At 40.6% G+C, this 24,519-nt stretch overlaps 1 protein-coding gene across 4 annotated transcripts in view; it reads left to right on the top strand.

Moving 5' to 3' along the window:
- LOC133614516 (neurobeachin-like) overlaps window positions 1-24,519 on the top strand; it is a 726,573-nt gene that overhangs the window by 405,219 nt on the left and 296,835 nt on the right. For all 4 annotated transcript variants that reach the window (XM_061972518.1, XM_061972517.1, XM_061972519.1 and 1 more), the window contains one exon: window positions 11,435-11,559. In XM_061972518.1, the coding sequence (XP_061828502.1) occupies window positions 11,435-11,559 (125 nt within the window). The remainder of the gene's footprint in view (window positions 1-11,434; window positions 11,560-24,519) is intronic.

Below are 24,519 nucleotides of genomic sequence, written 5' to 3'. Positions count from 1 at the left end.
ATCTGTACAGTAAACTATTTATTTATTTATATATGCACCTTATTGCTTTTTTATCCTGCACTACCATGAGCTTATGTAACGAAATTCCGTTCTTATTTGTACTGTAAAGTTCAAATTTGAATGACAATAAAAAGGAAGTCAGTATGTCTAAGGAGCGTATCTAGTCGATACCACTATGATTACATCGATATCTTTTAGCATCACAAAATCTTTTTTCGTTTTAAAAAAAATTTATATTATGTTCATAAACTCAGGAAATATGTCCCCAAAGTCCAATGTATGATCCTGTAACTACTTGGTATCGGATTGATACCCACGTTTGTGGTATCATCCAAAACTAATGTAAAGTATCAAACCACAGAAGAATAAGTGATTATTACATTTTAACAGAAGTGTAGATAGAACATGTGAAAAGAGAAAGTAAGCAGATATTAACAGTAAATGAACAAGTAGATTAATAATTCATTTTCTACCACTTGTCCTTAATAATGTTGATAGTAATATATATATAGATAGATAATAGAATGATGACACAATATGTTACTGCATATGTCAGCAGACTAAGGAGGAGCCTTTGTTTGCCTACTTACTACTACAACCCCCGTTTCCATATGAGTTGGGAAATTGTGTTAGATGTAAATATAAACGGAATACAATGATTTGCAAATCATTTTCAACCCATATTCAGTTGAATATGCTACAAAGACAACATATTTGATGTTCAAACTGATAAACTTTTTTTTTTTTTTGCAAATAATCATTAACTTTAGAATTTGATGCCAGCAACACGTGACAAAGAAGTTGGGAAAGGTGGCAATAAATACTGATAAAGTTGAGGAATACTCATCAAACACTTATTTGGAACATCCCACAGGTGAACAGGCAAATTGGGAACAGGTGGGTGCCATGATTGGGTATAAAAGTAGATTCCATGAAATGCTCAGTCATTCACAAACAAGGATGGGGCGAGGGTCACCACTTTGTCAACAATTGCGTGAGCAAATTGTTGAACAGTTTAAGAAAAACCTTTCTCAACCAGCTATTGCAAAGAATTTAGGGATTTCACCATCTACGGTCCGTAATATCATCAAAGGGTTCAGAGAATCTGGAGAAATCACTGCACGTAAGCAGCTAAGGCCGTGACCTTCGATCCCTCAGGCTGTACTGCATCAACAAGCGACATCAGTGTGTAAAGGATATCACCACATGGGCTCAGGAACACTTCAGAAACCCACTGTCAGTAACTACAGTTGGTCGCTACATCTGTAAGTGCAAGTTAAAAGTCTCCTATGCAAGGCGAAAACCGTTTATCAACAACAACCAGAAACGTTGTCAGCTTCGCTGGGCCGGAGCTCATCTAAGATGGACTGATACAAAGTGGAAAAGTGTTCTGTGGTCTGACGAGTCCACATTTCAAATTGTTTTTGGAAACTGTGGATGTCGTGTCCTCCGGACCAAAGAGGAAAAGAACCATCCGGATTGTAATAGGCGCAAAGTTGAAAAGCCAGCATCTGTGATGGTATGGGGGTGTATTAGTGCCCAAGACATGGGTAACTTACACATCTGTGAAGGCGCCATTAATGCTGAAAGGTACATACAGATTTTGGAGCAACATATGTTGCCATCCATGCAACGTTACCATGGACGCCCCTGCTTATTTCAGCAAGACAACGCCAAGCCACATGTTACATCAACGTAGTTTCATAGTAAATGAGTGCGGGTACTAGACTAGCTTGCCTGTAGTTCAGACCTGTCTCCCATTGAAAAAGTATGGCGCATTATGAAGCCTAAAATACCACAACGGAGACCTCCGGACTGTTGAACAACTTAAGCTGTACATCAAGCAAGAATGGGGAATAATTCCACCTGAGAAGCTTAAAAAAATGTGTCTTCTCGGTTCCCAAACGTTTACTGAGTGTTTTTAAAAGGAAAGGCCATGTAACACAGTGGTGAACATGCCCTTTTCCAACTACTTTGGCACATGTTGCAGCCATGAAATTCTAAGTTAATTATTATTTGCAAAAAAAACATCAAATATCTTGTCTTTGCAATGCATTCAATTGAATATGGGTTGAAAAGGATTTGCAAATCATTGTATTCCGTTTATATTTACATCTAACACAATTTCCCAACTCATATGGGAACCGGGTTTGTAAAAGACAAGTAGTCTAGTACGTTCAGTATTTTATTTAAGGACAAACTTGCAATAAGAAACATATGTTTAATGTACCGTAAAAAAATGTTGTTACAATAAAGCCAATGTTAATATTGGTATGGGGACAACAATAGTGTATATGTAGATATGAAGTATAGATCACCTCAACTTGGTCATTTAAAAAGTAGCTCGCCTGCTAAAAAAGTGTGGGCACCTCTGCTCCAGACTGATTGCGTTCTTTTTCACGGAAACTGGCCCCTCTCTATCATCGGTACAACTGAAACATGAGCGCCCCAGCAGGAGCAGCAGATGAGTTCCATGTAAACAAGAGTAGCACAGTTGTGTTGTTTCCTCGGATTTGTTTGTTGAATTGGTTATTAAGATGGCTCAGCGTCCGCAGTTTAAACACCAGAACCAGATCCGATTCCCAATTGAGCAGGGACATTAAAATGTTTGCATTGACTTGCAATAAAAGACCAAATAAGCACGTGTGTTCTAACGACCCACCTGCACCAGGCCCAATAAAAGTGCTTTAAATGTCATTAATGCTGTTAAAGAGGAAATCTTCAAAGTGGAGGATTTAACGCACAATGTCATCTGCTGCCTATTTGCACCCCGAATTAGGTGAGGGGGGGATGCGTAATCTTCTGCAAGTAATCTTCCCCTGCTCGCCTCCAGTGGATTTCCACGCTGGCTGCTGTGTAATCTCACACTTACAAAATCATTTAGGTGGCTTTCTTCTTTTCCCACCCACCGACGTCTCCTCTGCTGCCTTTCCGCTCGCAGGGAGATTGACAGGGGACACGCTCAAGGCATTCTCAAACTCTCTTTGCATACTGCACACACACACACACACACACACACACACACACACACACACACACACACACACACACACACACACACACACACACACACACACACACACACACACACACACACACACACACACACACACACACACACTTGCTTTTGATTGATATTTAACTGAAACTGAGCTCTTGTTGCTGTCAAACCTCAGCTAAGTCTCTTGAGCCGTTTGATTCCTGACACTGGCGTTCACAAGTGTGTGTGTGTGTGTTTGTGTGTATACTGCATGTTGTCATGTGATCCCCTGTAACACTTTAATCTGTTTAGACTGCCTCAATACTGCGGCGCGAGCCACACAATGACGAACACGGCTGCCTGCCAAGGTCTCGTTCGAATACCGCGGATGTTCTGCACGCGCAGTGCAATGATGTCGGTCGTGTTTGCCTTTATTCTGCAATAAAGTAGCTTTTAAATGCGTAACGCGTAAATACGTGCTTCGTACAGTTGCGTTGTCAGTATCATGCTTCAAACCCTGCTTCCGAAAGCTGTGCGCTACACAACTTGCTTGTTGTCATTTATCTTGACTTTATCTTGATTTACAAAAAAGAAAAAGAAAAAAAAGCACATATTGTTTTATTCATTTTTTTGTTTTGTAGGTTAGTGTTATATACTGTAGGGAAGGGATTCATGTGTGAGGGGTTAATCACTTTGCAATGCAGTCCACTGAAAATGGTAGAGAATGCCACTCTACATAGCAACTGAGACCAAAGTTGGAATTGCCACAAAACACATTTTACAATATTCAATATACCCCCCAAAAAAAAAAAAAAATCCCCCAAAATCGTAACATTTCACGTGTCAGGTAAACCGTGACGAATAATTTCATTTAACCTAACTTAACTTTATACAAAAGCAGATTGCTTTTGATAGTTTTATTTTTAACACTGTCTTACACAACACTTCCTGATGTATAATACAATGCAAAAATGTCCATTTCTGTCACTTTATCCTGCATCCTCTTTAAAAGTCCAACATTTTTCCCCGCCAGATTTGGACAACCATCTGTTGTCACACCTGCCAGCGTGTCCCATTTCAGTCCTAACATGTCCAAACATGCATTTACCTATGTGAACAAGTCATTACTTGTGGTTGTCTCTTTAATTGACTGCATGGCTGCCAGCTCCTCTGTGATTTGAAAGTCTGCAGTAATCCCACGTAAGAAGATGAGCAGCTGGGCGGTGTTACGTACATCGCAGCTCTCATCCAAAGCCAGCGAAAAACAGTCAAAGTCGGCCGTTCTGTTCTTCAGCTGAAGCTCCAAGTTTCCAGCGAAGGTCTCAACCCGCCTCGTTACAGTGCGTCGGGAGAGTGACACGTTCTCAAATGCGCCCCTCTTCTCCGGGCATATCAGCGCAACAGAGTCTAATAAGCACCCCTTAATAAACTCTCCGTCAGAAAACGCCTTACTTTTTCTGGCGATTTTGTGAGAAATTATGAAACTTGTCCTGATGGCTGCATCTCTGGGGGTGTGAAATTTGGCAAAAAGTCCTTGTTGGGTTTGCAGTTTTACCATCAACGCATCAGCCTCCCTTGCGCCCGCTTCATCAGACAGATTCCAGTATTTTTCCTCGTGCTTCGTCGTGTAGTGGCGATTCAAATTATATTCTTTAAACACAGCAACCTGTGTACCACAAATCAAGCACACGGCTTTACCTTTAATTTCTGTAAAGAAATACTTGTCAGTCCGTGTCTTGTTGAAAACACGGCATTCGTCATCAACTTTTCTCTTTTTAGCGTCTCGGGGATAATTGGGCATCACTTGTCGCTGTGCACCTTCACTCACAGGCTACACACGGACATACGCCCATAAATAACACTTTTCAAAATAAAAGCAGCACAGTTGTATTGCACGCACGACATAGATGTTTTTTTAAATGTATTTTGTCATTTGTGATTGCCGCTGTTCACATTCACTCACAATCGCGCACGAGCATACGTCCACACGGAAGTAATACAAATAACGCTTTTCAAAACAAAAGCAGCACCGTTGTATTGCACACTCGACATAGATACTTCTTTTTAAATGTATTTTGTAATTTCTGATTGGCCACACGCGGGCCGCCGAATGCCCAGGTCTGATGTAAAGGGTTATCGTTTTAGCGATTAGAATGTAATACAGCTTTGTCACTCGGCGTGTTTATGTCTTTCCATTAGGAATCACGAGGGATGTACCGATACAACTTTTCACATCCAATACAGCAAATGAGCCTGATACCGATATCGATCTAATATGATATCAGCACAGATCGTACATACTTTTATTAATTTGCAGAGTGAAATGCTAAAAACGGTTTGATCCAGTCAAATGAGTCAAACAGCAAACGATTTTAGGCAAAGTTATTCATTCATAAAGTTAAAGTAAAGTCACACACACATTAGGTGTGGTGATATTACCCTCTGCATTTGACCCATCCCCTTGTTCCAATCCCTGGGAGGTGAGGGGAGCAGTGAGCAGCAGCGGTGGCCGCGCTCGGGAATCATTTTAGTGATTTAACCCCCAATTCCAACCCTTTGTGAAGTGGAGCGGTAACTGTTTTTGGCGACACCTAATGGCCACAAGTTATGAATGATGCAGACCCGTTTGTTACTGAATACGTTCTAATATGGAGACCTTGTATGTGTAAGTAATAGGCAACTATAATAATTGATACTTGTTTGTGTTGACAAATGTCATGTTTTAGACTGCAATATTGTTCAATGGAGCTTGTGGGCTATTGTGTGCTCAGCTGTTGTGTAGCCGCTAGCTCCTAGTAGCCTATAGTCTACCATGTTTACCTTTTGTAAACGACTTGACTAAAACAGACGAAAGTGTGTGTTTATTGGAGGACTGTCAGGTTCAAACACTGATGACATCTGTTAAACAGACGAGAAGCAAGGAATCATGCAGAGACAGAGTTCAATTTGGCTCAATTGAGGAGACACGTTTTTTGGGCTGTACTCTAGTTACAGATCCAAACTTCGCTCTAAAGTCCAGCCCACGTGCTTCCTCTATTTATTTGGGAGGTCCCTGATTACATCACTGAAGCTGTCGCTGAGGGAAGGGGGTAATCTCGACAGCTCCACTTAGACACAATATATGATTATACAAGAAATGCAAATGTGTTGACAGTCGTGGTATCGCCCTGTCTGTGCTTTGTCTGCGTCACGGCGGTGTTCAGCCTTGGCAGTCAGCAGGCCGTTCCTGGACACGGACACTGATACGAGACTGGCTTGCAATCTTTTGGATTGCCAGCTTTGCACAGACAAAGAAAAATAAAATTTCAGCACAATTGATAATAACTATAGCAACGGCCCTTAAGCATAAGAGTTGTGTAATAATCAGTGACGTGCGGTGAGGTTGATGGCTGGTGAGGCACTGACTTCATCACAGTCAGATTTACAAACATATGAACCCTAAAGAGTATCTTATTCACCATTTGATTGGCAGCAGTTAACGGGTTATGTTTAAAAGCTCATACCAGCATTTTTCCCTGCTTGGCACTCAGCATCAAGGGTTGGAATTGGGGGTTAAATCACCAAAAATGATTCCCGGGCGCGGCGCCGCTGCTGCCCACTGCTCCCCTCAACTCCCAGGGGGTGATCAAGGGATGGGTCGAATGCAGAGGACAAATGTCATTACACCTAGTGTGTGTGTGACAATCATTGGTACTTTAACTTAACTTTAACTTTACACATACAAACTGTAGCACACAAAAAAGCACATTTAATAAAAAAAACGTTATTATGGTCTTACCTTTACTTATAAACAAAGTCCCTTCGCCGCTGTTGTGCTGGATTAATCAACCCCCTGACAGATGTGTTATATCAACTAAAGCCCTCACTTAAACTTTCCACGTGCAAGATTGAATCTATTTAAAAAAGTGTAACCGAGGGTTTATAAATGTCGCCTATACTGTATGAAACTACAAAATAACAAACACGGAGGCTCCAGTTTACACGAGGACCACTTTATTTACCTTCTTTCAAAAACCTCCGCTCCACTACAACATGTCATCACTTCCGCTCTTGGCGCCTTCAAAATAAGAGCTCAAGGCATATACTGTATAACAGCGCATAACAGGAACTTAACATCACAAATAGGAAAGCCCATAAAAATAGGTTACAAAAGTTATTTAATAAGAAGCCAAAAAGTGCAAAAACAATAATGTTCATGTTGGAGGAGTTGTGAATTAGATACACCTGCAGTCTGCAGGTGTACCTAATGTTGTGGCCCTGCAGTCATTCACAACTCCTCCAACACGAACATTACTGTTTTTGCACTTTTTGGCTTCTTATGAAATAACTTTTTTAAATAGATTCAATCTTGCACGTGGAAAGTTTAAGTGTGGGCTTTAGTTGATATAACAATTCTACGGCGGGGGTGCAGGAGGCGGGGCTGCTGGAGCCTCAGCCAGTGCGTCTTTTGCAGCCGTTTTATGATCACTCAGCACAAGAAATACGTTACACACATACAGTTGTTGACAAAATACACTGTACATTATATACCTCAGCTAACTAAACTATGGAAATGTATAATATAATTCATATAGCAATACAGTCTCACTGCACAGCAGGCCAGCAGTTAGCCGAGTCCGTCCATGTTGAGGCACTGAGTGACGTGCCTCAACTGGCTGCTGTTCACCGCACCGTCTCTTCTCAGTATTTGAACGGCAAATGTGAAAATTCAGCGATTTTGAATAAAAATAATCTAAAACTGGTGAAGTTAAATGGAAAATAACTTTATAGTATAATCACTGCATACATATAACAATTTAATTAATTTTTTTTCTTTTTACATTTTTTTTCTTTCCATGATGGCAGGTGAGGCCCCGCCTCACTGGATATATACATAATTATTCTAACAAGGACATTTAGATGCTAACTGCACGACCGCGTGTATCGAACATTTTACATGCAAGCCGATATAACCCGATACTTGTTTTTTTTTGTTGTTGCTGGTATCGGACTTGAATCAATATCTGCCTCGGGGAAGTTAGTAAAAACAATATATCCATCCATTCCTCTTTGGAAATATAATACATACATATAACGTATTACTGATGTAAAGGTTCCTATTTATGTTTGCGTTCATATAATACCAGCATGGGTGTCATATTTGACCACTCAGGTATTAAAAAAGGGATTTCCAAATGTAAACAAACCAATGATTAATGTCCTGCTAATACTAATAAGATGCACAATGCGAACATATTACGGTCATATTGTTGCTTGTGCACAATTATCGGAATAACAAAGCTCCTTCCTGCCGGGGGGAGTAAAGGAAAGCAACACATTATGGCCGTAAAACATCTCCAGCTGGAGCGTTGGAACAAGCAGCACTTAGTCACCTATTGCCGGTACCCATGCTTAATGGTCTGCATTAGCCGCCAGCTATAAACTGATCCCAGGTCCTCGCTAATGTCGGCATAATCATTTGCAAAGATGGTTACCACATGCTGGAATTATTCCCATCCCCTTTTCTCCTTTTTTTTTTTTTTTTTTTACAAGCCTAATTCGATGTTATTAATAATGAATAAAAATGCAATTTTCTGTCGGCTTGCTGGAGGGCTGTGGGAATCATTACGATGAATATTTCAGCGCGTTATTTTAATTTCCAACGCACATATGCACAGAGGGGCCGGGGGGGGGGCTACTTTTATAGGCTCATGCGTCAAGCGCTCACAGAGCCCCAGTCATTAAAGCCCACGCCGTCTGCGTGGAGGTGCCTACCTTTTGATTTACAAGACTTGTTAAAAAACACTGTTTAATAAACGAGGCAAGCTGTGCCATTTATACTTGTAATTTGATGCTGTGTTTGTTAATGGGGCGGCGTGTGATTGATGTGCGCAGTGCTGCTGTTCTGATCGGATTTTTTTTTTTTTTGAAGAGAATTAACATTTCTTCTGCAGTCAATAGCCAGAATGTCAATTCCCCTTTCCCATAACCAAGCATGCATCAATGTGGCTCTTGTCTCAAAGTAGGTGTATTGTCACGACCTGTCACATCACGCCATGACTTACTTTGAGTTTTTTGCTGTTTTCCTGTGTGTAGTGTTTTAGTTCTTGTCTTGCGCTCCTATTTTGGTGGCTTTTTCTCTTTTTTTGGTATTTTCCTGTAGCATTTTCATGTCTTCTTTTGAGTGATATTTCCCGCATCTACTTTGTTTTAGCAATCAAGAATATTTCAGTTGTTTTTATCCTTCTTTGTGGGGACATTGTTGATTGTCATGTCATGTTCGGATGTACATTGTGGACGCCGTCTGTGCTACACAGTAAGTCTTTGCTGTCGTCCAGCATTCTGTTTTTGTTTACTTTGTAGCCAGTTCAGTTTTAGTTTCGTTCTGCATAGCCTTCCCTAAGCTTCAATGCCTTTTCTTAGGGGCACTCACCTTTTGTTTGTTTTTGATTGAAGCATTAGACACCTTTTTACCTTCATGCTGCCTCCCGCTTTTTCCGACATCTACAAAGCAATTAGCTACCGGCTGCCACCTACTGGTATGGAAGAGTATTACACGGTTACTCTGCCGAGCTCGAGACAGCACCGACACTCAACAACACATAATTTGCAGATTATAATTACTGGTTTGCGTAAATTTTTTTTAACCCAAATAGGTGAAATTAAATCATCTATTTGGCTCAATTGAGGAGACACGTTTTTTGGGATTTACTCTGGTTACAGATCCAAACTTCGCTCTAAAGTCTAGCCCACGTGCTTCCTCTATTTATTTGGGAGGTCCCTGGTTACATCACTGAAGCTGTCGCTGAGGGAAGGGGGTAATCTCGACAGCTCTAATTAGACACAATATGTGATTATACAAGAAATGCAAATGTGTTGACAGTCGTGGTATCGCCTTGTCTCTGCTTTGTCTGCGTCACGGCGGTGTTCGGCCTTGGCAGTCAGCAAGCCGTTCCTGGACACGGACACTGATACCAGACTGGCTTTCGCTGTATCGATCTGTTGTGGTGAAGAAGGAGCTGAGCCGGAAGGCAAAGCTCTCGATTTACCGGTCGATCTACGTTCCCATCCTCACCTATGGTCATGAGCTTTGGGTCATGACCGAAAGAACAAGATCACGGGTACAAGCGGCCGAAATGAGTTTCCTCCGCCGGGTGGCGGGGCTCTCCCTTAGAGATAGGGTGAGAAGCTCTATCATCCGGGGGGAGCTCAAAGTAAAGCCGCTGCTCCTCCACATCGAGAGGAGCCAGATGAGGTGGTTCGGGCATCTGGTCAGGATGCCACCCGAACGCCTCCCTAAGGAGGTGTTTAGGGCACGTCCGACCGGTAGGAGGCCACGGGGAAGACCCAGGACGCGTTGGGAAGAATATATATCCCGGCTGGCCTGGGAACGCATCGGGATCCCCCGGGAGGAGCTGGACGAAGTGGCTGGGGAGAGGGAAGTCTGGGCTTCCCTGCTTAGGCTGCTGCCCCCGCGACCCGACCTCGGATAAGCGGAAGAAGATGGATGGATGGATGGATCATCTCCCACGGCACACCAGATTGTATCTCATAGTTATAATTCTGTCAGGATGACGGCTTTCGAAGCGATACTAAATTAGCAAATATCTCTATGGGCTTCTGAATGGATGCCGCAGCAATGCTGCTAAATGGAACTAAGAATATTAGAAAGGACATGATGCCTCACTGCTGAATAGAATTTTAGCAGAAACAAATAACAATTATTTCCGTGGGTGTATTTTGTCCATCAAAGTACAACAAGCAAACACCTACAGAGCACGACGACCACGATAATAGTCAGCTACTGAAATGACTGGTGGCTATAATCATGTGGTTACAACCGCATGGTGTTTATGCCAGGGGCCGGCCTATCAGTTTGGTTGATGCAGCCAAGGTGCGGTTAAGTGGAAAACCTGCTAAGTTGTGTTGCGTTTTGGACCAGTTGTTCCTCCCAGGGAATTCAAGTCACAAGTCGCTCCCAAGCTCTTTACGACACTTAAAGCTGAGTTGAAAAACCACCAGAGACAGAATAGGTATTTTGTAATATATTTGCAAAGTTTTGCATATATACATTGAGACCAGTCCAGCATAGAACATTCAATCGCCCCGCTAAAATGGTCTGCCCTCTTGACCAAAACCCCTCTCCTCTTAAGTCTCCCCCCCCCCCCCCCCCCCCCCCTGGCAGTCATGTCTCGCTAGCCAAAACACATGCTTATTATCTCTCTCTCTAACATTCCTCACTTCAAGGTTAAGCACCCAGTTTTGCAGACAACCAAAAGACCACATTTGGAAGAAAAACACTAGCTGTTTTGTAATATGAAAATGAAATGAAAAGAAGTAACACTTAATTTCGGATATATGTAAATATTTGCCTCCGACAGTTGTTACTATGGATGTAAGAAAAGCGCAATAAAGAATACATTATTAGTTGCTAACTCATATTAACTCTGTCTGTCATTCTTGTAACTGTCTCAGGCCGCCACACGACTTCTGGCGTCTGGACTACTGGGAAGACGACCTGCGGCGGCGGCGGAGATTCATCAGGAACCCGCTGGGCTCCACCCACTTGGACGTCTCCTGCAAAACCCTGCAAGAGTACGGTGAGTACAGATTCTCTTCCCAAATTGGTGGAGTTGATGACTCCGACACTGCAAAAACTGAAATCTAAGTAAGATTAAATATCTCAAATAAGGGTGATACTTGCTTATTTTCTGTCTGATAAGATAATTATTCTCACTAAGCAGATTTTCTGTTAGTGTTTTACTTGTTTTAAGGGTTTTGGTTCTAAATGATCTCAGTAAGATATTACAGCTTGTTGCTGAGATTTGATGACCTATATTGAGTAAAACATGATTGAAACTAGAATATCAACTGTTGCAAAGCTGTGTCATCAACACTCACAAGTATGAAACTACTTTTTTAAAGAAATAATATCTTACTTCAAGCATGAAAATAAAAAATCATGATGCCGAGCGCATATCATTATGTCAAGATAATGGCACTAGCATTTACTTCATTTAAGAATATTTTTCAACATATTGAGCAAAAAAGGTCTAATTTTTTTTTCTACCAAGAAAAGTGCAGTTGTTATTAGTGAGAATATACTTATTTTAAAGTATGTTGGGGTTCATTGAGGTTAGCTAATTTTACTTGTTTTGGAAAATCTTGACAAGCCAAATGTTCTTGTTCTATTGGCAGATAATTTTGCTTAGTTCAAATAAAATACCCCTATTTTTTTTTCTTTTCTTGTTTTTGAACACTGACTTTTTGCAGTGTACACATAAAAACATGAATCAACATTCTCATACATTGCGAGCCTTTTATAGGTGGAATATTTACGAGTCCTGAGAATTGAACATGGCACCTGTGTTTTATTGCTCCTTTTATTCCCCTGGCAACATGTACTCAGGAGCCAATTAGATGACTCCCTTCAATGTCCTCCTCTCAACTTCCCCAAGCAGCCTCGCCCAGCACCTTTGTGTTAATTCTGCACCAACGCAACGCTGACTTTTACGCAAAAAGCAATGCTGTTAAACATCCTTCTGCTCCAACAGCTACTGAAATAGTACATGCATGAAACTGTCAACTTTAAAGGCCTACTGAAATGCAATTTTCTTATTTAAACGGGGATAGCAGGTCCATTCTATGTGTCATACTTGATCATTTCGCGATATTGCCATATTTTTGCTGAAAGGATTTAGTAGAGAACATCGACGATAAAGTTCGCAACTTTTGGTCGCTGATAAAAAAGCCTTGCCTGTACCGGAAGTAGCAGACGAGTAGCGTGACGTCACAGGTTGTGGAGCTCCTCACATCCGCACATTGTTTACAATTTTGGCCACCAGCAGCGAGAGCGATTCGGACCGAGAAAGCGACAATTTCCCCATTAATTTGAGCGAGGATGAAAGATTTGTGGATGAGGAAAGTGAGAGTGAAGGACTAGAGGGCAGTGGGAGCAATTCAGATAGGGAAGATGCTGTGAGAGGCGGGTGGGACCTGATATTCAGCTGGGAATGACTAAAACAGTAAATAAACACAAGACATATATATACTCTATTAGCCACAACACAACCAGGCTTATATTTAATATGCCACAAATTAATCCCGCATAACAAACACCTACCCCCTCCCGTCCATATAACTCGCCAATACAACTCAAACACCTGCACAACACACTCAATCCCACAGCCCAAAGTACCGTTCACCTCCTCAAAGTTCATACAGCACATATATTTCCCCAAAGTCCCCAAAGTTACGTACGTGAAACTTTTTGAGACTTTTATTAGTAGATTGCACAGTACAGTACATATTCCGTACAATTGACCACTAAATGGTAACACCCGAATAAGTTTTTCAACGTGTTTAAGTCGGGGTCCACTTAAATTGATGCATGATACAGATATATACTATCATATATACTATCATCATAATGCAGTCATCACACAAGATAATCATCAGGGTGTATACATTAAATTATTTACGTGACATGCACATAGCGGCACGCACGTACGGGCAAGCGATCAAATACCTGCTGCCACCTACTGATATGGAAGAGTATTACACGGTTATTCTGCCGATCTCTCGACAGCACAGACACTCAACAACGGCACATTTGCGGATTATAATTACTGATTTGCCAAAAATATTTTTAACCCAATTAGGTGATATTACATAATCTCCCACGGCACACCGTGAATATGCAGTTGAAAAACACTGGTCTAGACTCTAGAAAATACGGTAGAAGTGTCCCTCTGAGGGCAGCCTTTACTGCGATGTGGCCCTCAGTGAAAACGAGTTCCGCACCCTTGATGTAGGTGAAGAAATAGAACAGATTGAAGGTCAAGCAGTTTCCAGGAAAAAATAGTTTTCATGCTTTTCATTGGACATGGACAGTATTTTGGTCCCGCGAAGGACCATCCTGCAGTGTCCTTCAGTGGGACTGTTGGACGAGTCCAGGCTGTCATCTGGCAGCTTCCAGGCTGCGAGGAGCACATGGCAGCTGCTGCCTCTGCTGCAGGTGGTCCATACAAGCAATCATTGTGCCGTCTGCTCTTAATTTTGTGTGTGTGCGGGCTCATTTGTGTGGCCTCTCTCTGGGATACGTTGATCCAGGCGATGCAAAGAGGACACTTTTTTTTTTCTTTTTTTTTTTAAAGCTTTGGCTATATTCTTTGGAAGCAAGTGTCATCCACTCCAATAAAATATGGCCTGCCAATAAATTCTCATTATTGCCAGCTAAGTGGCTGTAAAAGCAGAGTGCAGATTCCTCCAATTAAACTTTTAACGTTTGTCACGTGCAACACAGCTACATCAAGTCAGTCCTTTTAAGTGTTGGGATGGTACATAAGCACCTCTGATGAGATGTAAGCATATGTTGTATTTACTACTGTAGATGCAGGGTCTAAAATCAGATGGAGACTTAAATTGGTTTGACTTTATAAAGATTTTCAGCAAATTGTCTTCAAATCTGATAACAGATGAGATTCCACAAGGATACAAGCAAATAGACAGCTTATGATTTTATTTAATGATTTGAATTGGATCTTTCAACTCTCATCTACCCAGGAAACTACTTTAGTACCATCAAATTTTCCGGACTATAAACCAATACCTTTTTTTCTGCGCTCTGAACCATGCGGCTTAAAAAACGGTGCAGCCAATTTATGGATTTGACTTCACTAACGGCCATATTGTTTTGTATTCAACAAATCGTTTTTACAAAACGCTGACAGACACTGTAACGGTGTGTTATTTTTTGTGCTATGGCGCCATCTTTTGGACAAGTTGGTTTGAATGTCTACAGCAGTGTTTTTCAACCTTTTTTGAGCCAAGGCACAATTTCTGCGTTGAAAAAATCCAGAGGCACACCACTAAAATCACTTAAAAATGGTTGGATATGACTTTAAACCATAACCAAGCATGCATCAATATAGCTCTAGTCTCAAAGTAGGTGTACTGTCACCACCTGTCACATCACGCCGTGACTTATTTGGAGGTTTTTGCTGTTTTCCTGTGTGTAGTGTTTTAGTTCTTGTCTTGCGCACCTATTTTGGTGGCTTTTCCTCTTTTTTTGGGGTATTTTCCTGTAACAGTTTCATGTCTTCCTTTGAGCGATATTTCCCGCATCTACTTTGTTTTAGCAATCAAGAATATTTCACTTGTTTTTAATCCTTCTTTGTGGGGACATTGTTGATTGTCATGTCATGTTTGGATGTACATTGTGGACGCCGTCTTTGTTCTGCAGTAAGTCTTTGCTGTCGTCCAGCATTCTGTTTGTGTTTACTTTGTAGCCAGTTCAGTTTTAGTTTCGTTCTGCATAGCCTTCCCTATGCTTCAATGCCTTTTCTTAGGGGCACTCATCTGTTTGTTTATTTTTGGTTTAAGCATTAGACACCTTTTTTTTTACCTGCACACTGCCTCCCGCTGTTTCCGACATCTACAAAGCGATTAGCAACCGGCTGCCACCTACTGATATGGAAGAGTATTACACGGTTACTCTGCCGAGCTCGAGACAGCACCGACACTCAACAACAACACATCATTTGCAGACTATAATTACTGGTTTGCAAAAAATACTTTAACCCAAATCGGTGAATTTAGATAATCTCCCACGGCACACCAGACTGTATCTCACGGCACAGTGGTGAAAAACACTGGTCTACAGTATTTCCTTCTGTTTTTAGTGCCTTGAACTGGAAGTACAAGTTCTGGTCTGTCCACTTAAGAGTGAATGAATGATGGGTTCGCACTTCTCTGTGAGCGCTTTGAGTATCTAGTCGATAGAAAAGTGCTCTATAAATCGAATCCATTATTATTGTTATTATTGTCTTTTCGTCGTCCGTAGCGTTTCTTCATTCATCACTCCAAGTTACGTTTTTAGGTTTTACAATATAACTAAACCTGTTTGTACTTGCTAAATCGTCCCACGTTTGATGTCTGTAGGAGTGTGATCATGCATATTTGTACGTGCTATTGTAATGTAATCGAGCTTGCGTCGTTAGCATTTGCTAATATGCAAACACGTTTTAGAGTGTCTGTGTTGGTATTAACTTACAATGGCATTATTTTTGTATTGTTTCAGTTTCACAAATTCCTCAGTAAATTCATCAAAAATACATCGTGGAATTATTGAGTCTGTTTAGTTATTGGAGAGCTACCTAGTGGGTCTATGACGATGACTTCTGTTTTGTTGGAGCAGCCGTTTTACTGCCAAACCCATTTGGAAACAATTAATTAATAATTGTTTAACAATAACAAATAACAATTAATAAACATTTACAAAATATTTTTGTTTAAAAAAACTAATTTCACAATATATATATATATATCTGCGGCTTATAGTCCAGTATGGCTAATATATGGAAAAATAGTTTTTTCTTCTAAAATTTAGTAGGTGCGGCTTATACCCTGGTGCGCCCTATAGACCAGAAGATACGGTAGTTTTAATTTTTCACTAATTAAGTTGTTACTCGACCACCTCCTTGTCATATTTACAACATCTTAAAATGAGTACCGTATTTTTCGGAGTATAAGTCGCACCGGAGTATAAGTCGCACCTGCCGAAAAAGCATAATAAAGAAGGAAAAAAACATATATAAGTCGCACTGGAGTACAAGTCGCATTTTTGGGGGAAATTTATTTGATAAAATCCAACACCAAGAATAGACATTTGAAAGGCAATTTAAAATAAATAAAGAATAGTGAACAACAGGCTGAATAAGTGTACCTTATATAACTGAGAACGTGCCTGGTATGTTAACGTAACATATTATGGTAAGAGTCATTCAAATAACTATAACATATAGAACATGCTATACGTTTACCAAACAATCTGTCACTCCTAATCGCTAAATCCCATGAAATCTTATACGTCTAGTCTCTTACGTGAATGAGCTAAATAATATTATTTGATATTTTACGGTAATGTGTTAATAATTTCACACATAAGTCGCTCCTGAGTATAAGTCGCACCCCCGGCCAAACTATGAAAAAAACTGCGACTTATAGTCCGAAAAATATGGTAAATCGCACTGGAGCCCGGCCAAATTATCAAAAAAACTGCGACTTATAGTCCGAAAAATACGGTAATTGTTTCAATTAGATTAATCATACTTTTGAATTTGGATTACTCACAGGTTAATGCCCGCTTGCATAATTGACATTCACTTAAAAAAGGACCCCAATATTTAGGCACAATTGCAATGCCATTTTAGTTTTCTAAAATGTTTTCCTCGAATGCACGTCATTTATTTGCAGTTCAATATAAAGTCTAAACAGGGTTTATTTTTAAATTTGCCAGTGAGTACACTAGTCCATGTTTCCTCACCCATCTATGCAATTACATATAATGACATATATACATGAATAAGGTTTTTTTGTTATTGTTATTGATATGAGATTTTCCTCACTGAAACTTTTTATGATGTCCATTTTCACTTCCATGGTGACTGTTATGCTTTTCTTTGGCGCACTGCGACCAGAAGAGCAATTCTTGGGAGGCTTAATGAAGCAGATACTGATGACGTTTTTGCTTCTAAACACCGATACAAACAACCAATGACTTATTTATACAGTCGTGGTCAAAAGTTTACATACACTTGTAAAGGACATAATGTCATGGCTGTCTTGAGTTTCCAATAATTTCTACAACTCTTATTTTTTTGTGATAGAGTGATTGGAGCACATACTTGTTGGTCACAAAAAACATTCATGAAGTTTGGTTCTTTTATAAATTTATTATGGGTCTACTGAAAATGTGAGCAAATCTGCTGGGTCAAAAGTATCCATACAGCAATGTTAATATTTGCTTACATGTCCCTTGGCAAGTTTCACTGCAATAAGGCACTTTTGGTAGCCATCCACAAGCTTCTGGTTGAATTTTTTACCACTCCTCTTGACAAAATGGGTGCAGTTCAGCTAAATGTGTTGGTTTTCTGACATGGACTTGTTTCTTCAGCATTGTCCGCACGTTTAAGTCAGGACTTTGGGAAGGCCATTCTAAAACCTTAATTCTAGCCTGATTTAGCCATTCCTTTACCACTTTTGACGTGTGTGTGGGGTCATTGTCCTGTTGGAACACCCAACTGCGCCCAAGACCCAACCTCTGGGCTGATGATTTTAGGTTGTCCTGAAGAATTTGGAGGTAATCCTCCTTTTTCATTGTCCCATTTACTCTCTGTAAAGCACCAGTTCCATTGGCAACTAAACAGGCCAAGAGCATAATACTACCATCACCATGCCTGACGGTAGGCATGGTGCTCCTGGGATCCTCCAAACATATTGCTGGGTATTGTGGCCAAACAGCTCAATTTGTGTTTCTTCTGACATCACACGGACAAAGATAAGACCTTCTGGAGGAAAGTTCCGTGGTCAGATGGAACAAAATTTGCTCTGTTTGGCCACAGTAGAAGTAAAAAAAAAAGACTAGGACTAAGGTGGATTTATCAAACCGTAGAGTTTTCCTAATCAAATATGACATCACTATTGTGGCTGGGCTAATATCATATCCACAAATCAATAGTGAAGCTTTTTGTATGTGGTTATTATGCAAGAGAAAGGTGATCACGTCATATTTTACATCGGAAAAATTACAAACCGTTTCTTCAACGGGTTCATTAGCCGACAAAAGACAGTATCTTCAACTGAGCGTTTTAAACCTTGCGTCGTCTGTCAAACTTTTCTAGCGCAGCAGGGATAGGAACAAGCCCCAGGTCTGTATTTACAGCTAGCTTTTCAGCTTCTTTCGCATCTGGAGTCTTCTTTGGCTGTCCATACCCCATTGTGACGACGCCTGCGTCTCAGACGGCCGATAGGGTTTGATGTGTTGAAGTCCAATTTACCCCCCCCCCCCTCGCAGAATGTTTGGTGCAAAATTTGTTGCAAATGGCACACAAAATGTTTTCCTCTGAAAGATTAAAGAAGTCCCACACGTTGTTTGCAGTGTGAGCTCAGGGGAAGTTCCCGACCTCCTTAGGGCATACTTGCCAACCCTCCCGGATTTTCCGGGAGACTCCCGAAATTCAGCGCCTCTCCCGAAAAGCTCCCAGGGCAAATTTTCTCCCAAAAATCTCCCGAAATTCAGGCGGACTCAGGTCCATGAGGACCTGAGTCCGCTAACCCACAATATAAACAGTATACCTGCCCAATCACGTTATAACTGTAGAATGATCGAGGGTGAGTTCTTGGTTTCTTATGTGGGTTTATTGTTAGGCAGTTTCATTAACGTCCTCCCAGCGCGGTAACAACACACAACAGCAGTCACGTTTTTGTATACCGTAAAGCAGTTCGTCTGCCGTAAACAGCAATGTTGTGACACTCTTAAACAGGACAATACTGCCCTCTAGTGCATTTGATGAAAGCACTTTTGTGCGTGCCACACAGCAATGCATACCGAGAGGGTGTTCAGCATGGTTAGAAAAATAGTGACAGAGAATAGAACAAGGATGGACAATTCAACCCTTAACTCAACAATGAGTAGATGAGTGTTATGTGTGTGTATATGTGTAAATAAATGAACACTGAAATTCAAGTATTTATTTTATATATATATATATATATATATATATATATATATATATATATATATATATATATATATATATATATATATATATATATATATATATATATATAATAAAATACATATATATAATAAAATACATATATATATATATATATATATATATATATATATATATATATATATATATATATATATATATATATATATATATATATGTGAAATACTTGACTTGGTGAATTCTAGCTGTAAATATACTCCTCCCCTTTTAGCCACGCCCCCAACCACGCCCCCGTCCCACCCCGACCAGTTGTCCTGAAGACGTTCCTTTGATGTCTTGGCTGTGTGCTTACTCTCGTTGTCCTGCTGAAAGATGAACCGTCGCCCCTGTCTCAGTTCAAGAGGGCTCATGAGCAGGTTTTCATCTAGATTGCTGACTAGTCTCCTAGTTCCTGCAGCTGAAAACCATCCCCACAGCATGATGCTACCACCACCACGCTTCACTGTAGGGATGGTATTGGCCTGGTGATGAGCGGTGCCTGGTTTTCTCCAAACATGATGCCTGGCATTCATGCCAAAGACTTCAATCTTTGTCTCATCAGACCAGAGAATTTAGTTTCTCCTGGTCTGAGAGTCTTTCAGGTGCATTTTGGCAAACTTTTTTACTAAGAAATGGCTTCCGTCTGGCTACTCTACCATACAGGCCTGATTGGTGGATTGCTGCAGAGATGGTTGTCCTTCTGGAAGGTTCTCCCCTCTCCTCTGGTTCTTGGTCACCTCCCTGAGTAGGGGCCTTTTCTCTTGATCACTCAGTTTAGACGGTCAACCAGCTCTAAGAAGAGTCCTGGTGGTTACAAACTTTTTCCATTTACGGATGATAGAGGCCACTGTGCCGATTGGGACCTTCAAGGCAGCAGATATTTTCTACATCCTTCCCCAGATTTGTGCCTTGAGACAATCCTATACAGACAATTCCTTCGACCCCATTCTTGGTTTGTGCTCTGCCATGCACTGTCAAGTGTGGGACCTTATCTATAGACTAAGGTTGTACGGTATACTGGTTTTAGTATAGTACCGCGATACTAATTAATCATATTCGATACTAGAACGCCTCTAAAAAGTACTGGTCCCCCACCCGTCGTCGTCACACATGTTCATGTTCACGAAGTACTTACAAGTAGAAACAGTGTATAGACAGAAAAGGGAGAATGTTGGTCTACTAACTAAAGGTAAAGGTGAAGATATAACACTGAAACGCCCTCAGGAAGAGGTGCTTTAACGCATGGTTAGCTGGTGGTGTTGAAAATTATCTATAGTCGGCATTACCGAGACAAGATTTCACTATGCCCTAGTATTAACCATCTGCTATCTTATTGTTGAACACTCTACACACAAATGAATAAAGTGCATACTTAATCAATCAATCAATGTTTATTTATATAGCCCGAAATCACAAGTGTCTCAAAGGACTGCTCTCAAAAGCCATACATATCACACTAAGTGTGGCCGTATGAACAGTGTTGGGACTAATGCGTTACAAAGTAATCTAACGCGTTATTTTTTATATTCAGTAACTCAGTTACTGTTACTACATGATGCATTACTGCATTATTTTACGTTATTTTTTATGTAGTATCGGCTAGAAACAGAAGATTGGAGTGTGTTTTATTGCAGCGCTGCGGTGTCTTCCTTCTGTGTCACAAGGAAAAGAAGAGGCGTGCAGAGAAGAGGCCGGTCTTTGTGTGGGTGGGGTGGGGGGGAGACGTTCCTCCAGGGCCTATGTGCTTCGGGGCTAACAACCTACACTTTACCTGGCAGTGGGTCTTTACAGCTGAGGGTGAATGACGAGGCCGGCGGTTTGTTGCGACTTTGTGACTTTATTGGACGCAGCCATCCACCAAGCTAGAGCACCTGCACGCACTCACTGTCGCCGGTCCCTCACCTCTCTCGCCCACTCACTCACTGACATCACTCACCTCACATGCTGTCATATCTTAAAGGGCCACACACACACATACGCAACTCTCATAACAACTAACAAGACATCATGGTGAAGCCAGAAGTCGAGTTTCTTAACATGGAGACATTCTCAATACTTTTCTTTTGTCGAGCACAAAGAAAATAACATTTTAGTTAAATGTAAGTTGTGTCTTGGATCAAAGATCCTATCTACTTAATGTTAAAGTGCCATTATGTTGCAGCTATTTAAAATAGTTTTGTCAATTTGTTCTGGCCCAAAATAAATTGGCCCTTTGAAACATATCTTTGTCTTTGTGTGTTGTATGTAGACCACATTGCTTTCTGAGTTCAGTGATGCAAATGCATGTCAAGTTGATCAATAGATTGTATTATTCTCCAGTGCAATAACAGTACTGAAATTAAGGCTAAAAGGGCATTAATGGGAGCCTTAAAAAATTTTGGGGAAAAAAAGAAGTAACTAAATAGTTGCTTTTCACAGAAACGCATTACTTTTTGGTTTAAGTAACTGAGTAAGTAACTGAGTTACTTTTGAAATAAAGTAACTAGTAACTGTAACTAGTTACTGGTTTTCAGTAACTAACCCAACACTGCGTATGAACAACGCCAACACTGTCATAAACACGTGTCATATAGTGAGACCACACTAAACAACAATGACAAACACATTTTGGGAGAACATTTGCACCGCAACACAACATAAACACTACAGAACAAATTCCCAGAATTCCCTTCAGCACCAACTCTTCCAGGACGCTACAATATAAACAAACGCCATTGGTGGAGCTACACCTGACATCCACTGTAATGATACCAAGTTAGTTGATAGTACTATGGTTACATCGATTTATTTTAGCATCACAAAATTGTATTTCATTGAAGAATAAGTGATTATTACATTGTAACAGAAGTGTAGATAGAACATGTTAAAAGAGAAAATAACCAGATATTAACAGTAAATGAAGAAGTAGATTAATAATTCATTTTCTACCACTCATTTTGACAAAATAATAGAATGATAAATGACACAAAATGCTACTGCATATGTCAGCAGACAATTTAGGAGCCTTTGTTTGCTTACTTACTGATAAAAGACAAGTTGTTTAATATGTTTAATGTACCCTAAGATTTTTTGTTAAAATAAAGCCAATAATAAAAAAATGTGTGGTCCCCTTTATTTAGAAAAGTATCAAAGTACCGAAATATTGATATCGGGACAACACTAGTTCTTGGTCACCTCCCTGACTCGGGCCCTTTTCTCTTGATCACTCAGTTTAGACGGTCAACCAATTCTAAGGTGGTTCCAAACTTCTTCCATTTATGGATGATTGGGACCTTCAAGGCAACAGATACTTTCTATATCCTTCCCCAGATTTGTGCTTCAAGACAATCCTATACAGACAATTACTCTGACCTGATTCTTGGTTTGTGCCCTGCTATGCACTGTCAAGTGTGGAACCTTTATAAATAGACAGGTGTGTGCCTTTCCAAATCATGTCCAACCAACAGAATTTACCACAGGTGGACTCCAAATCAGCTGTAGGAACATCTCAAGGATGATCCGTTGAAACAGGATGCACCTGAGCTCACTTTTGAGCTTCATGGTAAATGTACATGTGAGGTTTTTATTTTATTTTTAATACATTTGCAAAAAGAAAAACAACTTTCACATTGTCATTATGGGGTATAGTGTGTAGACTTTTGAGGAAAAAATTAATTAGTTCCATTTTGGACTAAAGCTGTACCATAGCTAGAGATGTCCGATAATATCGGACTGCCGATATTATCGGCCGATAAATGCTTTAAAATGTAGTATCGGAAATTATCGGTATCATTTTCAAAAAGTAAAATGTATGACTTTTTAAAACGCCGCTGTACGGAGTGGTACGCGGACGTAGGGAGAAGTACGGAGCGCCATAAACCTTAAAGGGGAACATTATCACAATTTCAGAAGGGTTCCCAGTGATATATTTTATTTTTCGAAGTTTTTTTTCAAAATTTTACCCATCACGCAATACCCCTAAAAAAAGCTTCAAAGTGCCTGATTTTAACCATCGTTATATACACCCGTCCATTTTCCTGTGACGTCACACAGTGATGCCAATACAAACAAACGGATAGAACAGCAAGGTATAGCGACATTAGCTCGGATTCAGACTCGGATTTCAGCGGCTTAAGCGAAATTGAAGAAGAAACTGAAGCTATTGAGCCATATCGGTTTGAACCTTATGCAAGCGAAACCGACGAAAACGACACGACAGCCAGCGACACGGGAGAAAGTGAGGACGAATTTGCCGATCGCCTTCTAACCAACGATTGGTATGTGTTTGTTTTTAAGTGTTGTAATGTTTTTAAGCTAAATTATTGGTAAACACAGTTTATGTATAATAATTTACGTAAAACCGCGAGTAATGAATAAAGATTTCATCAATTAATATATTCTGTAGACATACCCTCATCCGCTCTCTTTTCCTGAAAGCTGATCTGTCCAGTTTTGGAGTTGATGTCAGCAGGCCAGGGAAGCTAGGGTCGATATTCTTCTCTTGATCATCTTCGGTGGCATAAGGGACGGTGTGAGCCAAGACATCCAGGGGGTTTAGCTCGCTCGTCTGCGGGAACAAACTGCCGCCATTGCTTGCCGTGATACTGAGGTCCTTTGTCCCTGAATTGCTCACACACTCCGGCAGATTCAATGGGGGTCTGGCGGCAGATTCCTTTGACTTTATCGTTGGAAATGCATCTGCTTTGAGTGTCGCAGGATATCCACACATTCTTGTCATCTCTGTCGAAGCATAGCTTTCGTCGGTAAAGTGTGCGGAACAAACGACTGACCATTTTCGTCGGCTTTCCCCACACCCTCGTATTTTGAACAAATTTCGTCCAAATTCTTGCCACTTTCGCATCTTTAGGCCACTGGTGCAACTTGAATCCGTCCCTGTTCGTGTTGTTACACCCTCCGACAACACACCAACGAGGCATGATGTCTCCAAGGTACGGAAAACAGTCGAAAAAACGGAAAATAACAGAGCTGATTTGACTCGGTGTTTGAGAAAATGGCGGATTG

Source organism: Nerophis lumbriciformis, linkage group LG17 (genome assembly GCF_033978685.3).
Source record: "Nerophis lumbriciformis linkage group LG17, RoL_Nlum_v2.1, whole genome shotgun sequence".
Classification (NCBI taxonomy): domain Eukaryota; kingdom Metazoa; phylum Chordata; class Actinopteri; order Syngnathiformes; family Syngnathidae; genus Nerophis; species Nerophis lumbriciformis.
This window is presented reverse-complemented; position numbering and strand designations above follow the sequence as displayed.